Below are 21,496 nucleotides of genomic sequence, written 5' to 3'. Positions count from 1 at the left end.
GCGGGTGACTTTCCCCGTGTAGCCATAAGGACGTCATGGGGCTGAGAGGGGTCACGGCCATCCCTGGCTCCTTACGTGCTCCTGTGGACCCCATCCAAGGTCACAGATGGGCATTTATATGTGAATTATTTCCCCTTTTCCCAGTTTATGCCCGATTTCCAGGCTGTGCCCAGCCGGACAGCTCCCCAGGGGGATCTGTCACGGAGGGAAAAAGCCTGTCAGGACGGCGGGTGGCTGGGACGTTGCTGTCCCGTGTCAAAAGGCCTTTGGCATGGTGGGTCCTCAGGTTTCGCTCCCCCTTTCCCGTGGCCACAGGCTTCTTCCTCACCGCTGCTCCCGGCACCACTGACTCAGCCTTTGCTCATCCCACGCCAGCTCCTGTGTTGTCACAGGCTTTTTTTCCTGGAGTTGGACACTTCAAAAATACTGCCGCAAACTTCTAAAACGGCACCTAAAGCCGACCTGGAGGCTTTATCAGCAAAGACGCTGCCGGCCCCAACCTTCCCGCGCCACATCCTCGCCCCGCTCGCAGGCAGGACCTGCCGATATCTCCTCCTTCCGCTGCTGGTTGCAAAAGGGTTTTCACCAAAAACGTAATGAAAGCATAGTAGGGCGCGGGCTGTTGTCCGGTTTCAGCATGTGTTACTCAAAAATGAGCGAGAAGTTTGGACATTACAAAAAAAACCCCAAAACAATGGGCTGATTTGTGCTCTCTGGCTCCAGGGCAATTCCTCTGGGATCCCTGGGGTTGTATCAGTGGCCAGGGAGCGGAGTTTGGCTCTCGCTAAGTGGTTTATGGGATTTTTATTTTTCATTTAGCCAAAAAGTGGGAAAAAATTCAAAGAAGTATTTGGTGTGGAAAAACAAAAGACGTTCAAAGCCTTCTAAGCTGGCCAGAAAGGATCCCTTTGAGGGGACAGATGTGTTAAGGGGAACAAGAAGTGTTGGGGAGCAGGGCTGAGCTGGGTACCTCGACCGCGGCAGTGGTTTCGGGAGGGATGCTCGGCACCAGCCCCGGCTCCTGGGGTTTGGTGCGCGCTGCCGGGGGTGTGCAGCGAGCACGGGGTGGGCGACCCGGCTGTTGGCGAGGGCTGCCCTGTGCAGCCACGGAGGTTTTGTGGTCCATCACCCATCCGATGGTAGCCCTGCCCGGGGTGTCTCTCGCCGCTCGGGCTGTGATTGTGCCGGTGAGCACCGTTCGGCGTGGGGGGCCCCGGTGCTGGGCCTCCCTCCCCTCTCTGTGCCCAGCCCAAGGGGTGAAGCCACAGCGTGGGGTTGGATAAACGCATTGGTTGCGGGGGTTTCCTTTTGGTTTTCACCCTGTTGTAAAGCGCAGAGGTTGTGTTGTCTTCAGCTTTCAGTTCTCACGTCTTTTGTGAGCATGGGTTTGGTTTTTTTCTTTTTACTTTGAGCAACTTGACTGGGGATCGCGCAGAGGTGCCAGGAGGCAGCAGAGGAAGGAAGGGGACTGGCACGTTTGTCCCCAGGGGGTTGGGGACAGTAGGAGCAGCCACGCAGGTGAACGTGGAGCCATGATTTGGGAAGGGGCCACAGGGACCCCTCTCTGTGCCTGCTCCAGAGACCAGCCAGCCCCGGGAAGGCGCCCCAGGCAGTTCCTACCAAGGTCTCCCACCAAAAGAGCCCAAATTAGCTGAATAAATGATCTCTGTGTTCAGCACCAAATGCCAGAGAACCTGTTGCCAAGGCAGGAATTTCTCACTTGATCCGATTAACCTTTGTGTCTGTGCGAACCACCACATATGTGTCACCAGCTGAACATGTGCTGGAAGCTTTTTGCCAGCTCTTCTCGGAGCATCTGGGCTGCACGCGATGCGTGCTGCCCGATTGCCGCGCGGAAAGTCCCCGGGGGCACCTCAGAAAGGGCTGTTGGACCCTCGTGTCCCATGTGTTGATGTCATGGCCGGCGATCCGGGCACACGGGAGATGCTCCCCCGACCTGCCCCATCCCTCTGGGCTCAAGGACAGGCGAGATGAGTCTGGCTGCTCAGGGCGTTGAGTTACATGATGCTAAACGCGATCTCGTGGGAGGAATTGGGGGTGACGAGTCAAATCTGTGTTTTAAAAAACGTGTGTGTGGGGGAGAGAAGTGTTGAGCGAAGGTGAAGAAGGCACTGGTTGGCACTTCCCTTAGTCACGTTGCTGGTGCCGGGCTGAGCGTCGCGTCCCAACCAAGGCCACGGTGATCCAGGGAATCACCTCCCAAGGGCTCGATGCTCTCGTTGGGGGGGCTCGGAGGGCTCCTTTCCCCCCGGGGCTGTATGCGGCGTCTCCTGGTGCAGTCCCCATCCTCAGACGTGTCTTTGCTTGTGCTGTTGGGAGGGGAGGAAGGTACCTGAAACCAAGCGGGGCAGAGCTTGGAGGGGTGTCCTGCTGCCCGCTTCCATCGGGAGCGAGACTGGGCCTTCTGCGATAATTCCTGGTGTTCATTATTTATAGAGAAGCCAAATTGAATTATTAATACGGAAAATTCAGATAACATTAACAATTCTCAGTTTATAACAGTTTCCCATTAATAAGGAAAATTGGAAATTTATCACTACATCTGCTCATTAAAACTCACTATTTTTTTTTTTCCTTTTGGTGTCTTAAATGAAAGCAGAGAAATAAACGAAGAGGAAAAGCCATTTATTCACTACTTCTCTGGGCAAAGTCAGCCCATAATTTTTAATAAAGTCTTTGCCATTACATGTGGAGGGGAAACCAGCCTATAACGAAAGCAGCTTTTCAGCCATGTCTGCGGCGTCGCACGACTGTAGAACAAATACTCGGAAACACGTCCCGTTTCTTCTCTTTGTGGGAACCTTTAAGCTGCGTGATAGTTTTCTAATTTCCCTCCCTCCCCAGCAGCTCTCCTTGCTTTCAGCATGTGTTGCTCACAGCTCCGAGGAGTGAATTTTAATGCCTCCCCTGCTTCTTTCAGAGATGGCGGATTCCTATACCTGTAAAGGTGGAAGGAAAACTGCAGGCTCTAACAAACCCGCTGCCAGCAAAGAAAGCAGGACAGAGACAAGGATAAACCCGCCCGCAGAGCTGCCCAAGCTCGGTAAGGAACTATTTTTTTCTTTCCACGGAGGTGGATGGGGCAGAGGGGACGAGCCCGGTGGCAGGGGTTGGGGGGGCGGCTGCCAAAATGAGGGGGTGCAAGCGCCTCGGGTCTCGGCGTGCCTCTGCTCCTCACTTCGACCCACCAGTGAGGGCTGTGCTGGGCTGAAAAAGCCCCAAACCCTGGGAGCTGCGGAGAGCCGGTCCCTGGGAACGGGAGAGAAGGGATGGCGGCGGTCTCTCCCTTTGGAGAGGCGTGTGTCTGGCTTAACGAGATGGGTGTCTCGCCGCCTATAGATCGTGTTGGTAGCTAAGTGTTACATCAAAGGATGGAAAGGCTTAAATGAGTTCAGACCATCTGCTGTCTCCCGTGTCGCGGCCCCCGGGATGGAGGCTTGCGAGCGTACGAGCCCCAGGGGACCCGCTTGCTAAGGGCTGTCACTCTGATGGATAGCTGATTTCTCTATCCAGGAATCTCCAGGCCCAAGGAGATTTTTCTCCTGTCTGCTTAACGCTGGGCAGATCCCCTCTGCGGGCGCGGAGAGGCTCTCACTGCCTTCGCTTTGCTAACGGCAGCCCTGGAGGCCGAGGGGTGCCTGCACGCCGGGCGAGGCTCAGACCCCAGAGGTGTATCTCAGACCAGACACCCAAAATCAGTGGCCTCGCTGGGAAATGCATGTGCCCTAAATGTTTCCCACATGCCACTTCCCTTGAGGGGGTCAAAGCCATAATCGCTAGCAGAGGGGTGTAACTTCTTGCTAAGGGGCCTGAACTCCAGCTGTCTGCAGGATGAACGTACCTGTGTTCAGGAGAGCAGTTTTTCCTTATCAGCACCTTCTAAAGTAGAAAAGCCCTTTTTTTTTTTTTAGCTCTTCCTTCTGGTTTAAATGGACTGGAAGCGATGAAGTGGAGTGGACTCCATTATGGTTGGACTCGATGATCCCAAGGGTCTTTTCCAACCTGAATGATTCTGTGATTCTGTGAATGATTCTGAGTGGAGGACACTCCACGATGAAGATATTTCATTGCTCTCCCTGGGAAGGTGCTGGAGGTGGAAATGTCTGCCAGGGTTCACCTCATCGGGGTGAATTTGGTTTGATGCGGACTGAGGAGACAGGGCCCTCTCCCCCCTCAGCTGCAGCAGCCTGGTTGGCACAGGGAGCATCCTGCCTCTTTTCCGAGCCAGGTCTTGCTCCAGAGAAGCCTCAAGTCCATTGTCAGGCCACCCCCGGTCCCCGTGTCTAAAGAACACGACGTTTCCACCCAGCTGACAGCCCAAAACTGCAGTAACCTGCTGCAGGGGCGCACAGCCACAGTGCTGGCCGTAACGCTGAGCACTGACAGGCTCGTGTCTCCTGTGAGCGCTGCTGGTTGGTACCCAGGAGTGGGATGTGAGGAGAGGAGACGTGTTTTCTGCTCCTCCTGTCCCTGTCCTCGCTGTCCCCAGCCAGCAGCTGATCCACGAGGGCAATGAGGGGCAGTTAGACCGGGAGCTCTTGCATTTGGCGTGAAATGTCCCCAAAAGTTTTGATATGTGTGCGAGTTGTGAAAAGGAGAGGAGAGCTTTCACCCGAGCTTCTGTGCGAGCCGTGACCCTGGGCATGCTGGGCTCCCAGGGAGAGCTGCCTGGAGGGGCAGGGACGTGCTGCTGTGGGATGTTTCGAATTTGGAATATTTTCAAGCATTTAGGAGACAAAGCAATAAGCAGGTAACTGCAGTGTTGTGAGCTTTTGCTGCAAATCCAGTATAATTTGGTGGTTTTTCATAAACTCCCAGCTTATTCTATCCCTTGATGTGCAAGAACTGTAGCTCGCTTTTATGTGTAGGGTGAGACCCTCGCTTACACGAGTGTGGAGGAAAAGCCTGGCCTAAGTGTGCACTTAGGAGCGCTGGAGAAAATACAAAATGCAGAGGGCGGCTGCGATGTGCAGACATCCTTCTTGAACACTCACCGAGAGTTTTGGAGTGAGACCTGCACTGTTGCTCCAGAACTAGCACAGTTTGGGGCCAAGCTTGCAAACTCCCCCTAGTCCATAAAGGTTACCACCTCCTGCAGACGAGGCTGCCTGGGCTAGAGGGATTCCCAAAGGATGCTGCGTCACCAAGGGAAGCTTTTACGGGTATCAAAGTGGAGCAAACCAGCTGGCGTGACTTCAGGGGACTAGAAATAAATGAGCCAACTGTCTTGTCTGCTATTTTCCCCTGGCTGCTGGGGCAGAAGGCATGGAAAGGGAGAGTGTGTGTGGTTTTGGCAGGGCCTTTGTAGGTAACTAGTTGGCTTTCTGTTTGATCTCTTTCCCTTGTTCCAAAAAAAATCCTGGATTGACTTCTGAGTACAGCAAGTGCCAGGGATCCTCCAAGGGATTGCCAGCTCGGCTTCCAGCCTCTTCTTACCTGATTTTCACCAGAGAAGGGTGTTTTACAGGTTGAGTTTAGTTATTTTAGTCTCAGTTATGCTCTCCCAGCTGTTCGGGGGTTTCCTTCTCAGGGATGCTTTTTGGCTTGTTCCTGTTCTCGTAGCCAACGGCTTTTATTCCCAGCCCTGTTCACTAAGCCCTCCCAGATCTCAGTCTCAGTTTTCTGTACACAGCATTTCCTATTGGCTGCTCACATCTGTCCAGTTCGTCTTTGGGTTAACGCTGACTCCCAGCATCGCTTAAAATTACAGATTAGCCTTCAAAAGGCTGCCAGGAGCACAGAGCCGTGGGGGGACGCCGCTGGGTGAAGGGAGCGGGGTCTTGCTGAGGCTCCCCAGACCCACGGCATGACTAGGGTGCTCTGTTCCTTCTTGGAAAGACAGGAGGCTCGATGTAGAAGTGGATTGATTTGGTGAACTGCCCTCAGCCCCTGTGTACAGACCCCGATAAAAGTTGTTGTGGTGTTTGTACCACTTTGCTCAACCCATTCTGGGTGTGAAGTAGGTGAAATCGGGGAGTTTGCTGCTGTTGTGAGCCCAAGTGTCTGGTCTGGGGCTTGGCAGTTTAACCTGTTTGTACTTGGCGTGCCCCATCACGCGACATCAGAGACTTCGTCGTCTCCCCTGGTTACAGTGTCTGGTTGAACTGGGCCCGTTTCTGCCCCGTTGGCATTCAGCTCGTGCTCAGGATGCCGCAAGAGTCTGCTCTGAGCACACGCAGAGCCACGACCCCTCGCGAAAGCGTCCCCACGGCTTCTCCTCCCCACCCGAGTCCCCCAAGCTCTTGCCTTGCCCTGTCCTCACTCCCACACCATCCCCATCCCTGCTGCTCCCCACGTGCTCGTTGCATCCAGCGTCCTCCTGCAGCCCCGGGGCTGCTGAGCCACACTGGCGGTGCAGAGGGGACAGGGGATTTCTGTGTAAATGAAAGGAGAGGGGTCAGAAACCCCAGGAGGAGCAGCCATCTGCCCTGCAGGTACCTGCAGGTGTAGGGGCTGTGTGCTGAATTGCAGGGGAGCTGCCTTCCAAAGGGGAACCTCCGTCTTTGCCGGGGCAGGGACAAGGCAGACCCCGTGCGAAGTGAGGGCAGGACTCCTGCGGCACCGCTGGCTGGACGGTGGGTGACATGTGCTGTGTCTGTTTGCAGGAAATGCAACCAGTGACAAAACTGAAGGCAGGAAGAAAGGACGACCCAAGGCCGAGAACCAGGCGCTGAAAGACATCCCCGTAAGACCCCACGCGCTCCGATCCCCAGTGCCCTCCCTGCCTCGCTCCCTCTGACTCGCCCGCCGCGTCTGGCTGCACCGTGCGCCCCAGCCAGCCCACTCCGGGGTTAAGCCTGCCTTCCTGGTGGTTTAATCTTCAGAGCAGCCTTGTCTTGGGCTCAGCAAGATCTTATCCCCTCCACACAGCATCCAGCATCCTCCAAAACCCTAGTTAGGGAACAGTACCCCCCTCCAGCCTCCCCTTCCCGGATGAGTTGATTCTTTTTGCACCCACCTCAGGTTTGGCTAATGATCCAGCAGCACCGGCAAAGGGCTGATTTATTCCCCACAGAGTTGTGCAGTTTAATTCCTGCACAGTAGCATGGACAACACACAAAGCAGTTTGTCATGAGAGCATGGGCATGGGGTGATTTACTGACTGGATGAAATGTGGGGTGTTTAAATCACCCGGGTGACTTCTGGCCTGATTTATTCCCCAGCCTGGCCAGGAGCATGTGTGTGCTCTGGGAGGCACAGCGAGCTAAATTCTCAAGGGGAATCATGAGCCTGTAGAGCCTGCAGCATCCATCCCAGCACCTCTTGCCGCTGCACTGAAACACAGCCCTGGGGTCTGCTCTGCGGCTGCGCGGTGGGAAGAGGGGAACAGGAATGATCAGAGGTCCCGTGTGCCCCCCCCAGCCCCCTCAGGATGAACCCAGGCATGCGATGCTCTTCGCTCAGCTGTGTCTCTTATCTCTCCTGTTCCCAGCTCCCCCTGATGAACCAATGGAAGGATGAATTCAAAGCCCACTCCAGGGTGAAATGTCCCAATTCAGGCTGCTGGCTGGAGTTCCCCAGTATTTATGGCTTGAAGTACCACTATCAGCGCTGCCAAGGGGTAAGGAGACCGGAGGGCTGTCTGGCCTTTCCAGTGGCCAGCTCTTACAGTACCATCTACAGAGTAAGGGCCCTCTGAGGCCTTAAACCCCAGGAGAAACGTGAGATTAAAATGGGGAGGGCACAGATGGGCCAGGGCAGTTTGTGAGGTGTCTATGAGAGGGACTGGGGCCCTTCCAGCTGAATGTGAGGTCTCATGGTGGGGATCATGGACCACTGGTAACTGTTTGGAGGGGCAGAAGGGTATTACACACCATTTGTGTTTGTGCCTGTGGCAGAAAAAGCCTGTCCTCTTTATGGTCTAACGTCTGTGCTCACCTGTCCCTCCCTGCTCCACACAGGGTGCGATCTCAGAGAAGCTGACGTATTCGTGCTCCTACTGTGAAGCTGCCTTCACCTCCAAAACCCAGCTAGAAAAACACCGGCTCTGGAATCACTTGGACCGGCCAGTGCCAACCAGCAAAGCAGAAAACAAAGTGCCGAAGGCCATTGGGAAGAGCAGTGGCAAGAAAAGGTACCAGGCTGTGGCTGGGCTGTGTGGTGGTGGTGGCATAGGGGCGGTTGGGAGAAGGGGAATGTGTCCCCCTCCATTCCCGTGATCTGGGCTGGCGAGGGGGGAGAAGTGTCAGGACATTTATCTAACAACCCCTCTTTAAACAAGCCCTCTGTGCTTTGCCCTAGAGCTGCTGAGAGTTCAGCTTGCCCCACCATCCATCCCAAACAGGCAAAGACGGAAAAAGCCGTGGCCCAGGACCACGCCGAGAATGGCGAGTGCCTGGCGGAGAGCCGGGAGAGCAAGGAGTTTCAGATCGCGGCAGCTGAGGCCATGGCAGCCGCCACCCCCACGGCGAAGTCCTCGAGTGGCAAGGATGCCGTGCAGCAGGGGGGCAGCCAGGCCTCGCTGCAGGAGGAAGACCCGGAGAGGATGAAGCACAGTAAGATTAGAGCCCGGGGCTACGCTGGTTCAGGAGCTCAGAGAGGGGGGTGCTGTGGGAAGGGGCTCTGCTCCAGCCAAGGCTGCTGCGAGTGTCCGTCTGTATCCAGGCCTTCTTCCAGCATCCTAATAATTTGCTCCCCCAGTTTCTTGCAGCTCCACTGGGAGTTAAAAATGGGTTACTGCTGTGGGAGAGGTATTTTTGTAGAAAATGGATTGGAAATAGGATTGGAAATGGATTGGAAATGGGATTCTGTAGGAATAGGATTGGAAGTGGATTGAATTCCCTGCAGCATAGCAAGCTGCTGTGTCAGCCTGTCTGTCCTCACTGAGTGTGGCAGTTTAAACCAGGGTGGTTGTGGCAAACCCATCGTCCTGAGGTGTTGGGGCAGGGTGAGGAGGCTCACTCTGTCCCTTGCCACTGTGAGGCTGGCAGGCAGGGCCCTGGTTGTCCCCATCGTGGCGTGGATTTACGCTGCTTGCAGCGCCCACGTGAGCCACCCCCCACCCACCTGAGCTGCTGAGGCTCTGGAAACCACACGGCTTGTGGCACAAGGCAGAGCCACCACTTCCTCTCATTGAATTAGCCCTGGGTGCCATTATTGCTCCTGGTTTTGTGGGGTGGGAAGCAGCATCCTGTTGCTGTTCGGTGGGTGGGTGCCTCATTCAACAGCCTCTGTACTTTGTGGTGGTAAAGGCCTCCTCAAGGTGATCCGCTCCTGACATGGAGTGTGCACCCACCCGGTGCCCTGGGACTGCTGAAGCCCTCCTGGCAGTACAGTTATTTGACCAAATCTCTCTGTTTCTCTCTTTTGAGTCAGGAAGGAAACAGAAAACTCCTAAGAAATTTACGGGGGAGCAGCCGTCCATCTCGGGGACGTTTGGACTGAAAGGTAATACAGGGATGACTCTGGTCAGCTGTAGGGTTGTAGCTTCTCCATGGGGTGTTTCAGGGAAACCCCTTCCCCAAGAACCCTCCCCATGCTGGGGATACATGACAGCCGCCCGGAGCCTGGGGATATCACACTGGAGGAGCTGGTGCCTTTTACCTTAAGAGTGTCGTAAGGGGAATGGAAGGCAGAGCTGGCACTGATAACAACCCTGCCTGCTCTGCTCGGGAGCCTGTGGCTGGGAAATGAGGGAAGAGAGGAAAGCATCTGGGTATGTCCAGCTGTAACACGAGAGTAACGAGCTGCTGACACCAGCGAGATGTGAGAAACCTCATCTCCTCATCATCCCACCGTCCTGGGATGTCGCAGTGTTTCCAAAGGCGTCGAGAAGGAATGCTGCTGCGTGGAAGGGCTGGGTGACGCATCTGTCCCTCAGACATTGTCTCCAATGTTGGTCGCCCACATTCAAGAAAATGAATTCAAGGGAAAAGAGATGTGTTACTGGGATGTTTTCTGAGAGGAGGCTCTGAAGTTGGCCACTTCAGCCTGACAAAGCACAAACGAGTGGAACTGTGGTCATGCTCCATAAATACACCTGGCTGAGCTGGAAAGGAGGGAGGAAACCTGGAGCATCCCTGGCACAAGAGCAGCTGGCTCTGGAATTCATTCAACCGGGGAAATAAAAAGCAGATTTCCAGGCACTGCAGGAGGCAGCACCTTCCAGTACAGGAGATCCTCGGGGGAGAGGCACTAATGGCTTCGAAGGAATTAAACACTGAAGAGCAGGCTGGGTGTGGTCTTTGTGCTTTCCTGGCTCCTGGAAAGTCAGGGGTTGTTTCCCTTAACTTCCCCACAGAGGCACTGCCATAGACTGAAATGTCTGCTGTGGGTTCCTCAAGAATAAGCTGGTCCACCCGCTGACCTGCTGCCTCAAACGGAGTGAAGACGGGGCAGGCGTTTGCCTACATCCCCCAGGTTCAGCGTGGCAGTTCGCTCCCCAAAGACAAGGGTGCCACCAGCCCCTCGTGGGGTGCTGTCTCCGTTCCTGCTCACTCGGCCCTGCTCGGTGACGGGATGAGCCGCCTCCTGCTCTCTCGGCCCCACTTGGTGACAGGATGAGCCTCCTCCTGCTCGCTCAGCCCTACTTGCCTCGGCGGTCGGCAGTGATGCCCTTAGCAGGTTCCATGGGTCTGCAGCCATGCAGGGACGAGGCGCAGACAAGGTGGGAGGGTGGATGCGTTGGGGAGAAGCTGGCTGAGAGCCTGGCGCGCTGCCTGCACGCAGAGCCCTGCCTTCAAGCTCCTCTCCACTTTGCAGGCAGGCTTGGTGACAGTTGCCAGCAGCCCAGGGGAGCTGCGCCAGGTTTCTTCTTCCCCATGTGCCTGTCGCCTGGTCACCCTCCTCTCCTGTTCCTTCCTCACCCTTCCCAGCACCCAGCGAGACTGGGAGAGACCTGTGTTCGTCGTGACAATTGTGTACAGATGCAGGGACGAAAGGTCCTGTGGGATCCCAAAGTTTGCCCAGTTTTCTAAGAGGGACCCCAGTTCCTTGGCACAAGCGGTTAGACAGCCTTTCCAGTGCAGGAGCATCAGCAAGAACATCACTTTTATTTCCTGAATTTGCTGTTCCAATTCCCCCTTTCACTTTCCTGCAAAATGCCCTTTTGCCTCCTCCCCAGCCTGTCTTCCCCACAGTCTGCCTTGCTAGAAGCATCCAACCCCACTTTGCCGTGGTGTTTTCATAGTTCATAAACTGTCTGGGTTGGGGGAAATGGTTCTGCTTGTAAAAGTTAAGCTGTTATGATATTACTTGTCCTAATTATGGACCTGATCCCACACACACAGGTTTGGCAGATCTGCAGCCAGCTCAGCGTCCCTGGGTTAGAGGTAGAGATTTAACCTGCTAAATGCGAGTTGGTCTGAGGATGTTAAAGTGAGCGCTGAATAAAAATCCTCTTTCTCTCCAGGTCTTGTCAAAGCAGAGGACAAGGCGAAAGCCCATCGAGCAAAAAAGTTGGAGGGGAACACCAACACGGAGGAGCTGAAAAAGAAACCTCCAGGAGCTGGTGTGAAGAAGGAGACGGCTGTGCATCTGCCAGCAGGTGAGGCTGGTGGAGGCAAAGCGCGGGCAGCAGCTGTGTGCAGCTTGGCTTATCCTCTGCTCTGCTCCAAGCCTGCACAGTCCCCCCTTCACCTGCAGCTAGTGCTCCCTGCACACCTCCTGGCCCAGTGGGCTGTTTGCTGGGGAGTTTTCTAGCAGGTTTGCGAGCAAAAGGGGCACAAAATCAGAAGTAGGAGCACGCAGCTCCCGCCTTTTTGAGGTGTAACACAGGGAGCAGCCGCTGCTTGTAAAATATTGGTGCAGCCCCAGTTGACATCCCTAGAGGGGTACCTTACCTTACCTTCACTGCCAGGACAGACTGCTGCAAGTCTTGGGAGTTGATAGCCAAGTCCTGGTTCCACCTGGCTTCACTGTGACCACAGTTTGGGTCAGCCTCTGGGATGATGGCACTTTCCTAACATTATCTCCCTGAAGGACACCAGTGCATCGCTCTGGGCAGGGTTATCTCTTCCCCAAGGCTCCGAGGTGCAGCCTACACCCTAGCGCAGGTTGCTGACGTTCCCTGGGAGCTCTGACAGCAGGAGGAACGCAGGATATGCAAGATAAACACAGCTGCAGTGCCTTGCACTGCTTTCAAATTCGAATAAACGACTCTCTGATCTCACAGCCGTACAAAAGCGTCCAAATAAACAGACTCGGTGGATTTTATTCAGCCCAGGCTTCCCTTGCTGGAAGCCCAGCGCTGTTCTGCTGAGAACACGGCGTGAACTCTGGACCTGGGAGCAGGTTTTGGCCTCACGTATCTCTTATTTCGGGTGTTTTTTAAGCCGGTCACAGCCATTCAAATAAACAGATGCCTGGAAGCTCACACTCCCCTCGCTGCCTGTGTGTCTGCCGGGAGGAGGATTGCCAGGGAAGCTTTCCAGGCACACGTCTGGATGGAGCTGAGCCTCTCACCTTTGTTTCACTCTGGCTAACTGTTTGCAGAGGGGAGTTATTCCATGCAGGGAAGATCAAGTGGCTGAGGGCATCATCATGTTTTAACTCCCAGCATGCAGGATACCAGCGGGGTTGGAAAGGTGAACCTCTTTTTCCCCATGAAATGCCGACAGGTCAGGTAACTCTGTGTAAAGTGGCCCAGTGACCCAGTTTGCTCATGGCAGGAGCCGTGGGACAGTCAGAGCTACAAGTTCCTGCATGGTTTGTGTTCAGTTTTGGCTTGGCCCATGCCTGGGAGAGTATTTCACTTTTTTTTTTTTTTTTTTAACATCAGGAATTTTTCCCACTTCAGTACTTTTCAGAGTAGCAAATCAAGGTTTACGACAGGGCTGTCCTCTGCCGAGCAGCCCAGGCAGGTTGTGGTCTCTGTGGCTGGGTATAACACTTCTCTCCCTCACCAGCAAACCCCGAGGACCAGTGGCAGCGGGAGATCAGCGAGAAGGGAGAAGTTGCCTGTCCAACCTGCAGCGTTATAACCAGAAAAACTGTTGTGGGGCTCAAAAAGCACATGGACGTCTGCCAGAAAGTAAGGAGTTACTTTATTCAATCATGCACATACGGCTTTTGGAGGGGAATGGATGTGTACATGTGCTGCTCAGAAATGTGTATCGGTGCTCCTAAAACCAGTTCTGGGCTGTGTTTGATAGAACACTTGCTAGTCATCCTCAGATTGCTGGCTGCCTCTCATCGATTCAGAGGGATTTGGACATATAATTCTCAGCGATTCTGAATCCCTTTGTGGTCTGGGCCCTTTGCCCCAGTGTCTCCAGCAGAGTCGAGTGTTTCTAGTAGCTAAATGAATAGTTTTAAAGCTGGAGAGATTGTTGGACTTTTCTCTAATCTGGCCTCCCCCAGAGTCCTGGCTGTGGGATCTCAGTGTGTGCCGTGCCTTGCATCAGGCCAGATAAATTGTGGGTGAATGAGAGCACGTCTCGGGGAGACACGGAGCTGGGATGTGCTCAGGCAGGCTGTCAAGACGCAGGAGTTCAGTAATGGTGCAGTGAAGAATTGTCTCTCTGGCACACCGCCATCCATCAGAGCGCAGGATTACGTCCTCATCCGTCACCTGGCGCGGTGCAGAGCCATCACCACGGAAAGCCAACGTGGGATCGATGCCTCCCGCTTTGAAAATATGTGGCTAGGCTTTGATTCCACATTCATTTTTCTGTAAATGCCTCCTCAGCCTTTGCCTTGCTATTTATACAGCAGTGGGAGGCTACTCTCCCTTTCAAACCTCCCACTACGTCGATGCTGGGCAGAATCCTGCCTCCTGACATCCTCCTGGCTTCAGTGGAGTGGGGATCTTGGCCACCGCCTCTCAGATTTCCCGTGCTTTGGAGCATCGCCGGAGCCAGGCAGGCTCCACGCGGGCTGCACGGCCGGACGGCCTGCCGAGCGTGACTCTGCCAGAGCACTCAGGCGTGTCTTCCCCGCTATAAATAGGCCAGTGGGTGTTCAGCTGAGGAATCAGGGCTCCAGCCCAAGGAGCGGGTGTTTTGTCACCCTTCCCTGGGAGGGACAATCCTTGCCAGGGCTGGCTGTGCCGCTGCGGGAGCTGGGGTGCTTTGCAGCGTCCCTGCCAGAGCAGCTTGTGGCCCAGGGGGGACAGTCCCCAAGCTCTGGGGGGTGTGACCACAGGTCCAGCTCTCAGCGTTTCATCTGTGAGGTGAAGCTGTGGCACGTCCTTAGCGAGGCCCCGCTGTTACAGGCGCAGGGTATCATCAGAATACATCAGAAGTGACCCTGGAGTGCAGGCAGCCTCTCAGCTCGCTCTCTGCTTTAATGCCTGAAGTATTTCTTAGCTGGACCATGGGAAAAGGATGTGCAGGCTCCCGAAACTCTTATAAAACAACGGAAATCGGTTTCTCCGTTCCTTCCTTGTCACTAAGCAGTCTGCCCCGTTTCCTTTATTTTGGAAAGGAAATACGGGCTGGGGACGGTTGCAACACGCTTGGGCCTGAAGGAGATGAGGGCAGGTATGTCCTCCCGGCGTCCCGGGTAGGAGGGCTCGTTGGAATATGGACATGGCATATTCTTCAGTGTTGACCAGAGGAGTAAACCCCAAATTGGCTGGTGTTGGCATCTGATGAGTCAGGGAGCTTTTAGCATCCACCTGGTTAGGATCAAGCGCTTGGGTCTGGAACAAGATTAACCGATGGGAGCACAGGTACAAGTGAATTGTTCCCAACTGGCTGCAGTGAGTTTATTCTTCACTTCCCCGGAGCTCCAGGATGAGAAGGGGTTTGCAGCTCCATCTTCATTCCCTCTCCAGCTTCAAGCCCAGGCTTGACTGAAGTGGTGAAGGTGGAGCATCAGGCAGGCAGAAGGAGCAGGAACAGCCACAGCTGTCCACGCACCAGCTCCCTGTCGAGACATCCTGTCTCTTGGTGCCCAGAGCGTTCACCTTCTGCGTCAATAAATTCTGGTACCTGCCCCAGCAAAAGTCACGATCTGCTTTTTCACTTTACGAGCTCCCCTTGTACGTCGGCGTGTGGATTTAATGCATCTCCCCAGTTGCTCAGGAGGCCAAGTCGGGTCAAACAGCAGAGCAGTTTGAGGCGGGAAGTATTCTGCTGTGATCGTGTCCAGCAGCGTCTAAATTTCAAACAGCCCAGGCGCCCAGAAAGCGTGTTGTACGCCAGCATCTGTCGTAGTTAATAGGGCTGCAGAGCACAGTCCGCTAACATATTGGTAGATCAAAGCGTCTTCTCTTTCCTAACCCTTTAACAGGAAGACTAAGACACCAGGTCCAGATGTTTCCAGCCAGTGGGGCTTTAAATCTACATCCAGAATGGAATGTTTTCCAAAAATTGGGACATGTGTATTTGATAGCAGTATCCAGGACAACAGGCTGGGGTTGGGATGGCGAACGGGGCCTGCTGGGTCCCACCGCTGGGTTCTGCTGCAGCAACAGCTACCCATGGGGCTTACTGACAAGCAGCAGCAGCCCTGGGAAAACCAAATGGTGGACTGCGGCCTCCGCGGTGACTTGCCTTTAATTCCTTCAGCTGCAGGATGCCTTGAAGTGTCAGCACTGCAAAAAGCAGTTCAAGTCCAAAGCTGGGCTGAATTACCACACCATGGCTGAACACGTCAGCAAGGTAAGAGAGCTGGGCTGCTCTCGTCTCGCGCCTCATTTCTCGATGCAGAAGACGAAGGCATCGGCCGTCCGCTTTCCTTTGTCTTTGTAAAGGATTCCCAACGCCGCCTTCGCAGCATTTCACATACTGCTCACTCCAGACGGTGGCCTTCCCCCTTTCCCTGCTGAGCAAATCCATTCCTTCCCAGGCAGCTAGTTTTAGGCTCACGCTGATCCTGAGGAATAGAGCAGAGGGCTGACAAAAAGAAACAGGATTTCAGATCCCAGAAAGGGGGAAGATTCAGTGAGTATGGTGAGGCGGATTTTGAGTGGCAAAGCTCTGCCTCCAAAACTGCGCCCGCAAATCCGGGACTGATGGGTTCTGCCTTGCACGAATCACAAAATCCAGTCCGTAGCTCTCTGCTGTGCATGTGAGAAGTAGCCACAAAATTTACTGTGAATAAAATCTGGCAGGCACCGATTTAGATGCCGTTCTTAAAAATCTGCTCGTGTACATCTCCGAGGTACCAGGGCAAGGCATAACCCCATGTCCCGTGGTTACCAGTTGTGACTTGTCTTTTACCTGTGCATTAATCTCCTGCTCTTCAGTCTGGCTGGTGAATCCTCCGTGCAGGAACTGCTCCTGGGTTTCTCAGTTGGCCCTTGGGGCACAAACACAGGAAAGGCATGAGCAGATCTGGCACCTAACGATGAAGGTGTTGGCACGCGGTAAAAGCAGTGGGAGATGCAGCTCTTCTCACAAGAGGTTCCCCCCGGCCAAGGGGGGCAGAGATTTACCACCCACTCCTGGCACAGAGGACATGAGTAAATGGTTGACTCTGTCGCTTCTGTTACTTCCTTGTTTCCAGCCTGTTCCTGTGGAAACCGCTGGACTTGGTGAACAGGAAGAGCGGGAAAGGCTGAGGAAAGTGCTAAAGCAGATGGGAAAACTGAAATGCCCCAATGAGGTACGAGAACGATTCCTGTTTCTCGTTCTGTGCAAAGGTGGAAGGAGTGAGACCTGATGCAGAGGGGGACGTGCGCTCTCCAGGCATCCCTTGGCATGCGCTCGACTTTGCTGCCTTAGCTCAGCCATCCCGGTCCCTGTCCCGCTGGCTCTGTGCACCCCAGCCACGGGCCGTGGTGGCAGGAGGGTGGGTGTAGGGGAGGTTGAGGAGCGCTGAAGGGCAGGTTCTGCCTCCTGAGCTCAGGAAGGGGCACAGCCGGCGCTGTCCTGGGCACAGCGTAAAACTAAACCAAATTGCACCGAAAAACGGTCGCGAGCCGGTGACAGACAAGTCACGAACAGGTAACGGGGGCGTGTGGCAGAGGTTTGTCCCCGCGGACGCTTTGCTCTCTGCGCAGGCAGTGCCTCCCCGCTGCTTTCCCCTCCTGCTGCCTGTCTGTCTGGGGAGCTCCATCGCTGTGTCGGGGCCCATAGCACCAGGGATGGGGGCTGCTCCCCCCATCCCTCTGTGATACCTCGGTGAGTGGGTTCAGTTTTGGGCCCCTCACTCCAAAAAGGCCATTGAATGACTCGAGCGTGTCCAGAGAAGGGCAACGGAGCTGGTGCAGGGTCTGGAGCACAGGTCTGATGGGGAGCGGCTGAGGGAACTGGGGGGGTTTAGTGTGGAGAAGAGGAGGCTGAGGGGAGACCTCATGGCCCTCTGCAACTCCCTGAAAGGAGGGTGCAGAGAGGGGGGATGAGTCTCTTGAGCCAAGGAACCAGCGCCAGGACAAGAGGGAATGGCCTCAAGCTGAGCCAGGGCAGGGTCAGACTGGCTCTTAGGAAGGATTTCTTTGCAGAAGGGGTTGTTGGGCGTTGGAATGGGCTGCCCAGGGCAGGGGGGGAGTCCCCATCCCTGGAGGGGTTGAAGAGTCGGGTTGACCCAGCGCCGAGGGATCTGGTGGAGTTGGGAACGGTCAGGGTGAGGTTCATGGTTGGACTGGAGGAGCTTCAAGGGCTTTTCCAACCCAGATGATTCTGTGACACTGTCATGTGTGCGTGGCTCCTAGGGGGGCGACGGGCTGGCTGGTGATGCCCCATTGCTCTGAGGGGACGGGTTGGGGGAGCTGCTATGAGGAGGGGGGCCCCTCAGGACTCCCTGGAGCGACATCACCCCGACCATTTCGATGTGGGCACGTGAAGTCCCAGCCCTTCTTAACCCTCCCCTCCTCCCCATCTCCCCATAGGGCTGTGTGGCCAACTTCTCCAGCCTGATGGGCTACCAGTACCACCAGAAGCGGTGTGGGAAGCAGCTCGCTGAGGCTGACAAGCCTGTCTTCAGCTGTCCACACTGTGGCAAGAAGTATAAATCCAAGGCCGGCCACGACTACCATGTGCGGTCAGAACACGTGGCCTCGGTGAGCCCCCCGGACGCCTCCGCAGCCCGAGGAGCGGGGCCATCCCCCCCCGGGGGTGACTGCAGAGCTGCAGAGCCTGTGGGCAGGACAGAGCCGGGCAGGGCCGGGCCGGGCAAGGCAGGTGCAGACATCGGACCGGTGTTGTTTTCTCCCTCACCACGCGCGTGTGTTGTACCATGCGATGTCGGGGTGGGAAATGGGCTACAGCCCCCTGCCTCCCCCCACCTCTGAAAAAGCTGCGTTTCGGGGAGCGGATTGGTCGGCAGTATTCCCCTTCCCTGGTGCCCGCGGGGCTGTGCTCCAGCCCACCCTGCATCCGTGCTCTGCAGGGAGGAAAAAAAAACAGAGCTCAGGCCTCTCCCTTGGCAGCAAGCGAGCGCCGGCTGCTTGCCAGCGCTGGGGTGGCAGGATCTGTCCCTGGGGACCATCCTTTTCTGTTCTGTTGATCCCTACTGACAGTGCATCTGACGCTAATAACTCTCTCACTCTAATAAACGGAGATGTTTATACACGTGGGAGCGTGGAAGGACACAGTCAGTCTAAGGCATGGCTGTCTGCTGGGCTGAGGGAGGTGGGGGGGGCTCCCCTTCTTTCCGTGCTCAGGTGCAGAGACACACTGGTGTCTCTGCAGCCCCCGCCTGCATACATGAGCCTTCACAATCTATAGAATGGATCTAACTCTTTAACTCAACAGCAGGGCTGCAAACGCACAGCCTAAACCCCAGCAGCCCCGTCCTGGGGCCGGAGGGCTCGCTGCTTCACCCCACATCACACCCTTCCTGACTCTGTCTCTGTTGCAGCCTCCGGAGGAGCCACAGGTGAAGCCGGAGCCCAGCCCTGTAGAAGATTTCGAAAGGACCCCGAGCGGCCGCATCCGTCGGACGTCAGCCCAAGTAGCCGTTTTCCACCTTCAGGAGATAGCGGAGGATGAGCTCGCCAAGGATTGGACCAAGCGGAGGATGAAGGACGACCTGGTGCCTGAAACGAAGCGGGTGAGAAGCCTTTATTTCTTCTATTTTTTTTACACTAGCTGTACACAAAGATCCTGGGCTGCTAGCCTGGCCCCAGCTGGCTGAGGGCTCATGTGTCTCATTCTCTGCGCCTTAAATCAATTAGCTGCGATGGGAAATTTATTGCTAAAGAGCCCACCCAGCACAGGCTGAGCCCCAGTGGTCTGGAGGCTCCCTACAAGCCCAGCAGCTTTGCCCTTTCCACTGCCAGAACCCAAATCAAATTGGAGCAAAAGGTGATGCTTTGTGGGCAGTGGAGAGATCGGAGTCCAGCCCAGAGGATGGTGTGGAGGGAGGTCAGTCCTGGTCCATGCTGAGTGAAGCAGGGGCTGGCAGCCACGAGGAGCACGGGAAGAGAGCAGAGGTGGGATCTGAACCGAGCTCCCTTGCCCTGTCAGAGAGCAAAGATGCCCCAGGTGGAATTTCCCTCCCTTCCATGTCTCTTCCTTAATTTCTGGGAAATGCTTTCCCAGAGGTAAAGGGCCTGCAGCAGGAGGCCGGAGCGTGGAGGCAGGGCTGAGCCCTGCGGTTCTCCAGCAGTGATTCACGCAGGGCCTGGTGCTGCGGGATCTGCGCAGCAAAAGGCGGTGCCCTGGCAGCCGTGAGCTTTGTGGAGGCATCGGAGTCGTGTGTTCGATCAAACATCCCTCCTGGCCATGGGAGAAGGTGATTCCTGGGAATGCCCCGAAGCTGAAATTCCATCCAGGAACACTCCTGAACCGTAAGAGGAATGAAGCAGCAGCAAATCATAAACCTTTTCAGTGTAAAAGGGAATAAAGAATGGAACTCAGAGTTTTTTTAATCCTGTGGTCGATACTTTTTGGTCAGCACCGGGACTCAATGCAGAGCCATCCTGCAAGTCTCTGCGCAAGCTGCAGCCTGTTTCCTGAGCAAGAACTCTGCAGTTAGGTGCCAGGTCTCCTTGCTGTGAAGTTTTGCATCTCCTGTCCAGTCCTCCAAAATTCACCCTGGGCAGGATATTGGGCATGTCGCAGAGATGCAAGTGAGGAGCGGAGGGCAGCAGGTTAAAGCCCAGAGGATCTTCCTCAAGCCAGGAAAACAGCTCAAGTCCCCGAGCCAGCCTGGAGAAGCGATACAGCTCGCCCCAGGAAAACAGGTGGCACAACAGAAGAGCCTCAGCCAAAACTCCTTCCTGCCTCTGCAGCCTGTCCCACGCTGTCCCGGCACGTGCGTGTCCTCGGCAGAAGGACATTGTCCTGCAGAGACCTGGAGGAGCTCGGCCTGACCCAGCCCCTGGCCTGCACGCGGTGGGCAGGTGAAAGACCAGCACACAAACAAACCAGCATCTTCTTTACCCGCCTTGGCATCCTGGGGAGGGAGCTGACACAGAAGGGACCCGGTCACGCTGCTGCCATCACCTTGGAGCAGAGCTGGGGGTTGTAGAACTGGTCACAAACTTTTTATTTCCCCAACGCTTCCGTGTTGTCGTTGTTGGTTTCCAGATGACTTCAGCTGCGATGCATTTATAACGTAAAAAAATCAAGCCCAAAGTAGCTGTTTCATTTAAAATACTGTGGGAGGAGAGGTGTGGTGCTCTCTTCTCCCCCCTCCAGCCTCAGCGCTTGCATTCCTCTCTTTCCTCCTTCAGTTGCTCCCCTCACTCTTGACTTGGGGTATTTTTTGTTTGAATTGAGGGAGCAGCCAAGAGTCCCAGGCCTGGACAAGGGGCCCATGTGCAAGCTGCCATACAAAGGCATCGTAAAGGTCTCAGCCGCTGGCGTAATTGCTCTGTGAAATTCTGTTTGTGGTGGTGTGTCTTTTTATGAGACATTTCTTGTGCTGAGAGTCTTAATTGTGGAAGTTTAATTGAGCCCCATCTCAGTGCTAAAAAGCAAAGAGAATTGCTGTGAAGTTGGCGGAAGCAGGTTTGCGTTGAAGATGAGCGAGGGGGGAGCTGGACCAGCTCCCGGCTGACAAAACAAGGTCCTTGGGCTGGAGAATCGGGACCTCGGGGCCCTGCACGGGCTGCTCTCCCCCGCTGTGCTGGCTGCGTGTGGCACGGACAGATCTCGGAGGAGGGCAGGGCAGTGGGCGAGTACGGATGTAGCTGCGGCTGTGCCTGCAGGTACGTCTTGCAGTGACTGTCACGTTCCCTTGACAACACTCTAAAATATGATGTGTTCAGTCTATGACATTTTTTCTTGACGAGCGGTGCTGGAAGGAGGTGGGAGGCTGGTGGGAGCTTGCTGACTTCAGCACGCTTTGTGCCACTCCGCTGAGCGGCATCTTGCCTCGCTCAGGACTGCTCTGCGTTTACAAGTTGCCTCAGTTCAGGGTGTGGAAAAAAAAAAAAAACAAACCAAAACCTCCCAACTGCGAGCGTGGCTCAAAACACGCCAGCAAGCGCCCAGTTTAACCCTGTTACAGCCCCAAAAATAGCCTTTCCCTCAGAACTGGCTTCAGCCGTGCTGGCAGGACGGCTCTGTGGCGGGTCCAGCCCCAGGCAGCGGCGGGAGGCCCGGAGGAGCGGGCAGCGGTGCCGCCGCCCCGCCGAGCGTGTGTGGTGGCCATTCCTCCGAGGGAGTTGACAACCCAGAGCCATCGGCGTGGCAGAAAG

At 55.3% G+C, this 21,496-nt stretch overlaps 1 protein-coding gene across 5 annotated transcripts in view; it reads left to right on the top strand.

Annotated features, from left to right (window-relative positions):
• The window catches only part of ZNF512B (zinc finger protein 512B), a 35,861-nt gene that overhangs the window by 1,356 nt on the left and 13,009 nt on the right, over positions 1-21,496 (top strand). For 2 of the 5 annotated variants that reach the window (XR_012631469.1, XM_074888645.1), the window contains exons 1-12: positions 963-3,064; positions 6,627-6,706; positions 7,454-7,582; positions 7,923-8,095; positions 8,263-8,516; positions 9,337-9,408; positions 11,372-11,506; positions 12,867-12,991; positions 15,474-15,566; positions 16,414-16,512; positions 17,738-18,025; positions 18,709-18,900. Coding sequence is in view for 4 of the 5 variants with exons in the window: in XM_074888645.1 (XP_074744746.1) it covers positions 2,920-3,064; positions 6,627-6,706; positions 7,454-7,582; positions 7,923-8,095; positions 8,263-8,516; positions 9,337-9,408; positions 11,372-11,506; positions 12,867-12,991; positions 15,474-15,566; positions 16,414-16,512; positions 17,738-18,025; positions 18,709-18,900 (1,785 nt within the window). In the remaining variant the exon portion in view is untranslated. Of the gene's footprint in view, positions 1-961; positions 3,065-6,626; positions 6,707-7,453; positions 7,583-7,922; positions 8,096-8,262; positions 8,517-9,336; positions 9,409-11,371; positions 11,507-12,866; positions 12,992-15,473; positions 15,567-16,413; positions 16,513-17,737; positions 18,026-18,708; positions 18,901-21,496 lie in introns of those variants that run through there. The other 3 variants (XM_074888646.1, XM_074888648.1, XM_074888647.1) reach the window with 3 other exon arrangements.

Source organism: Strix uralensis, chromosome 18, assembly GCF_047716275.1.
Source record: "Strix uralensis isolate ZFMK-TIS-50842 chromosome 18, bStrUra1, whole genome shotgun sequence".
Lineage (NCBI taxonomy): Eukaryota > Metazoa > Chordata > Aves > Strigiformes > Strigidae > Strix > Strix uralensis.
This window is presented reverse-complemented; position numbering and strand designations above follow the sequence as displayed.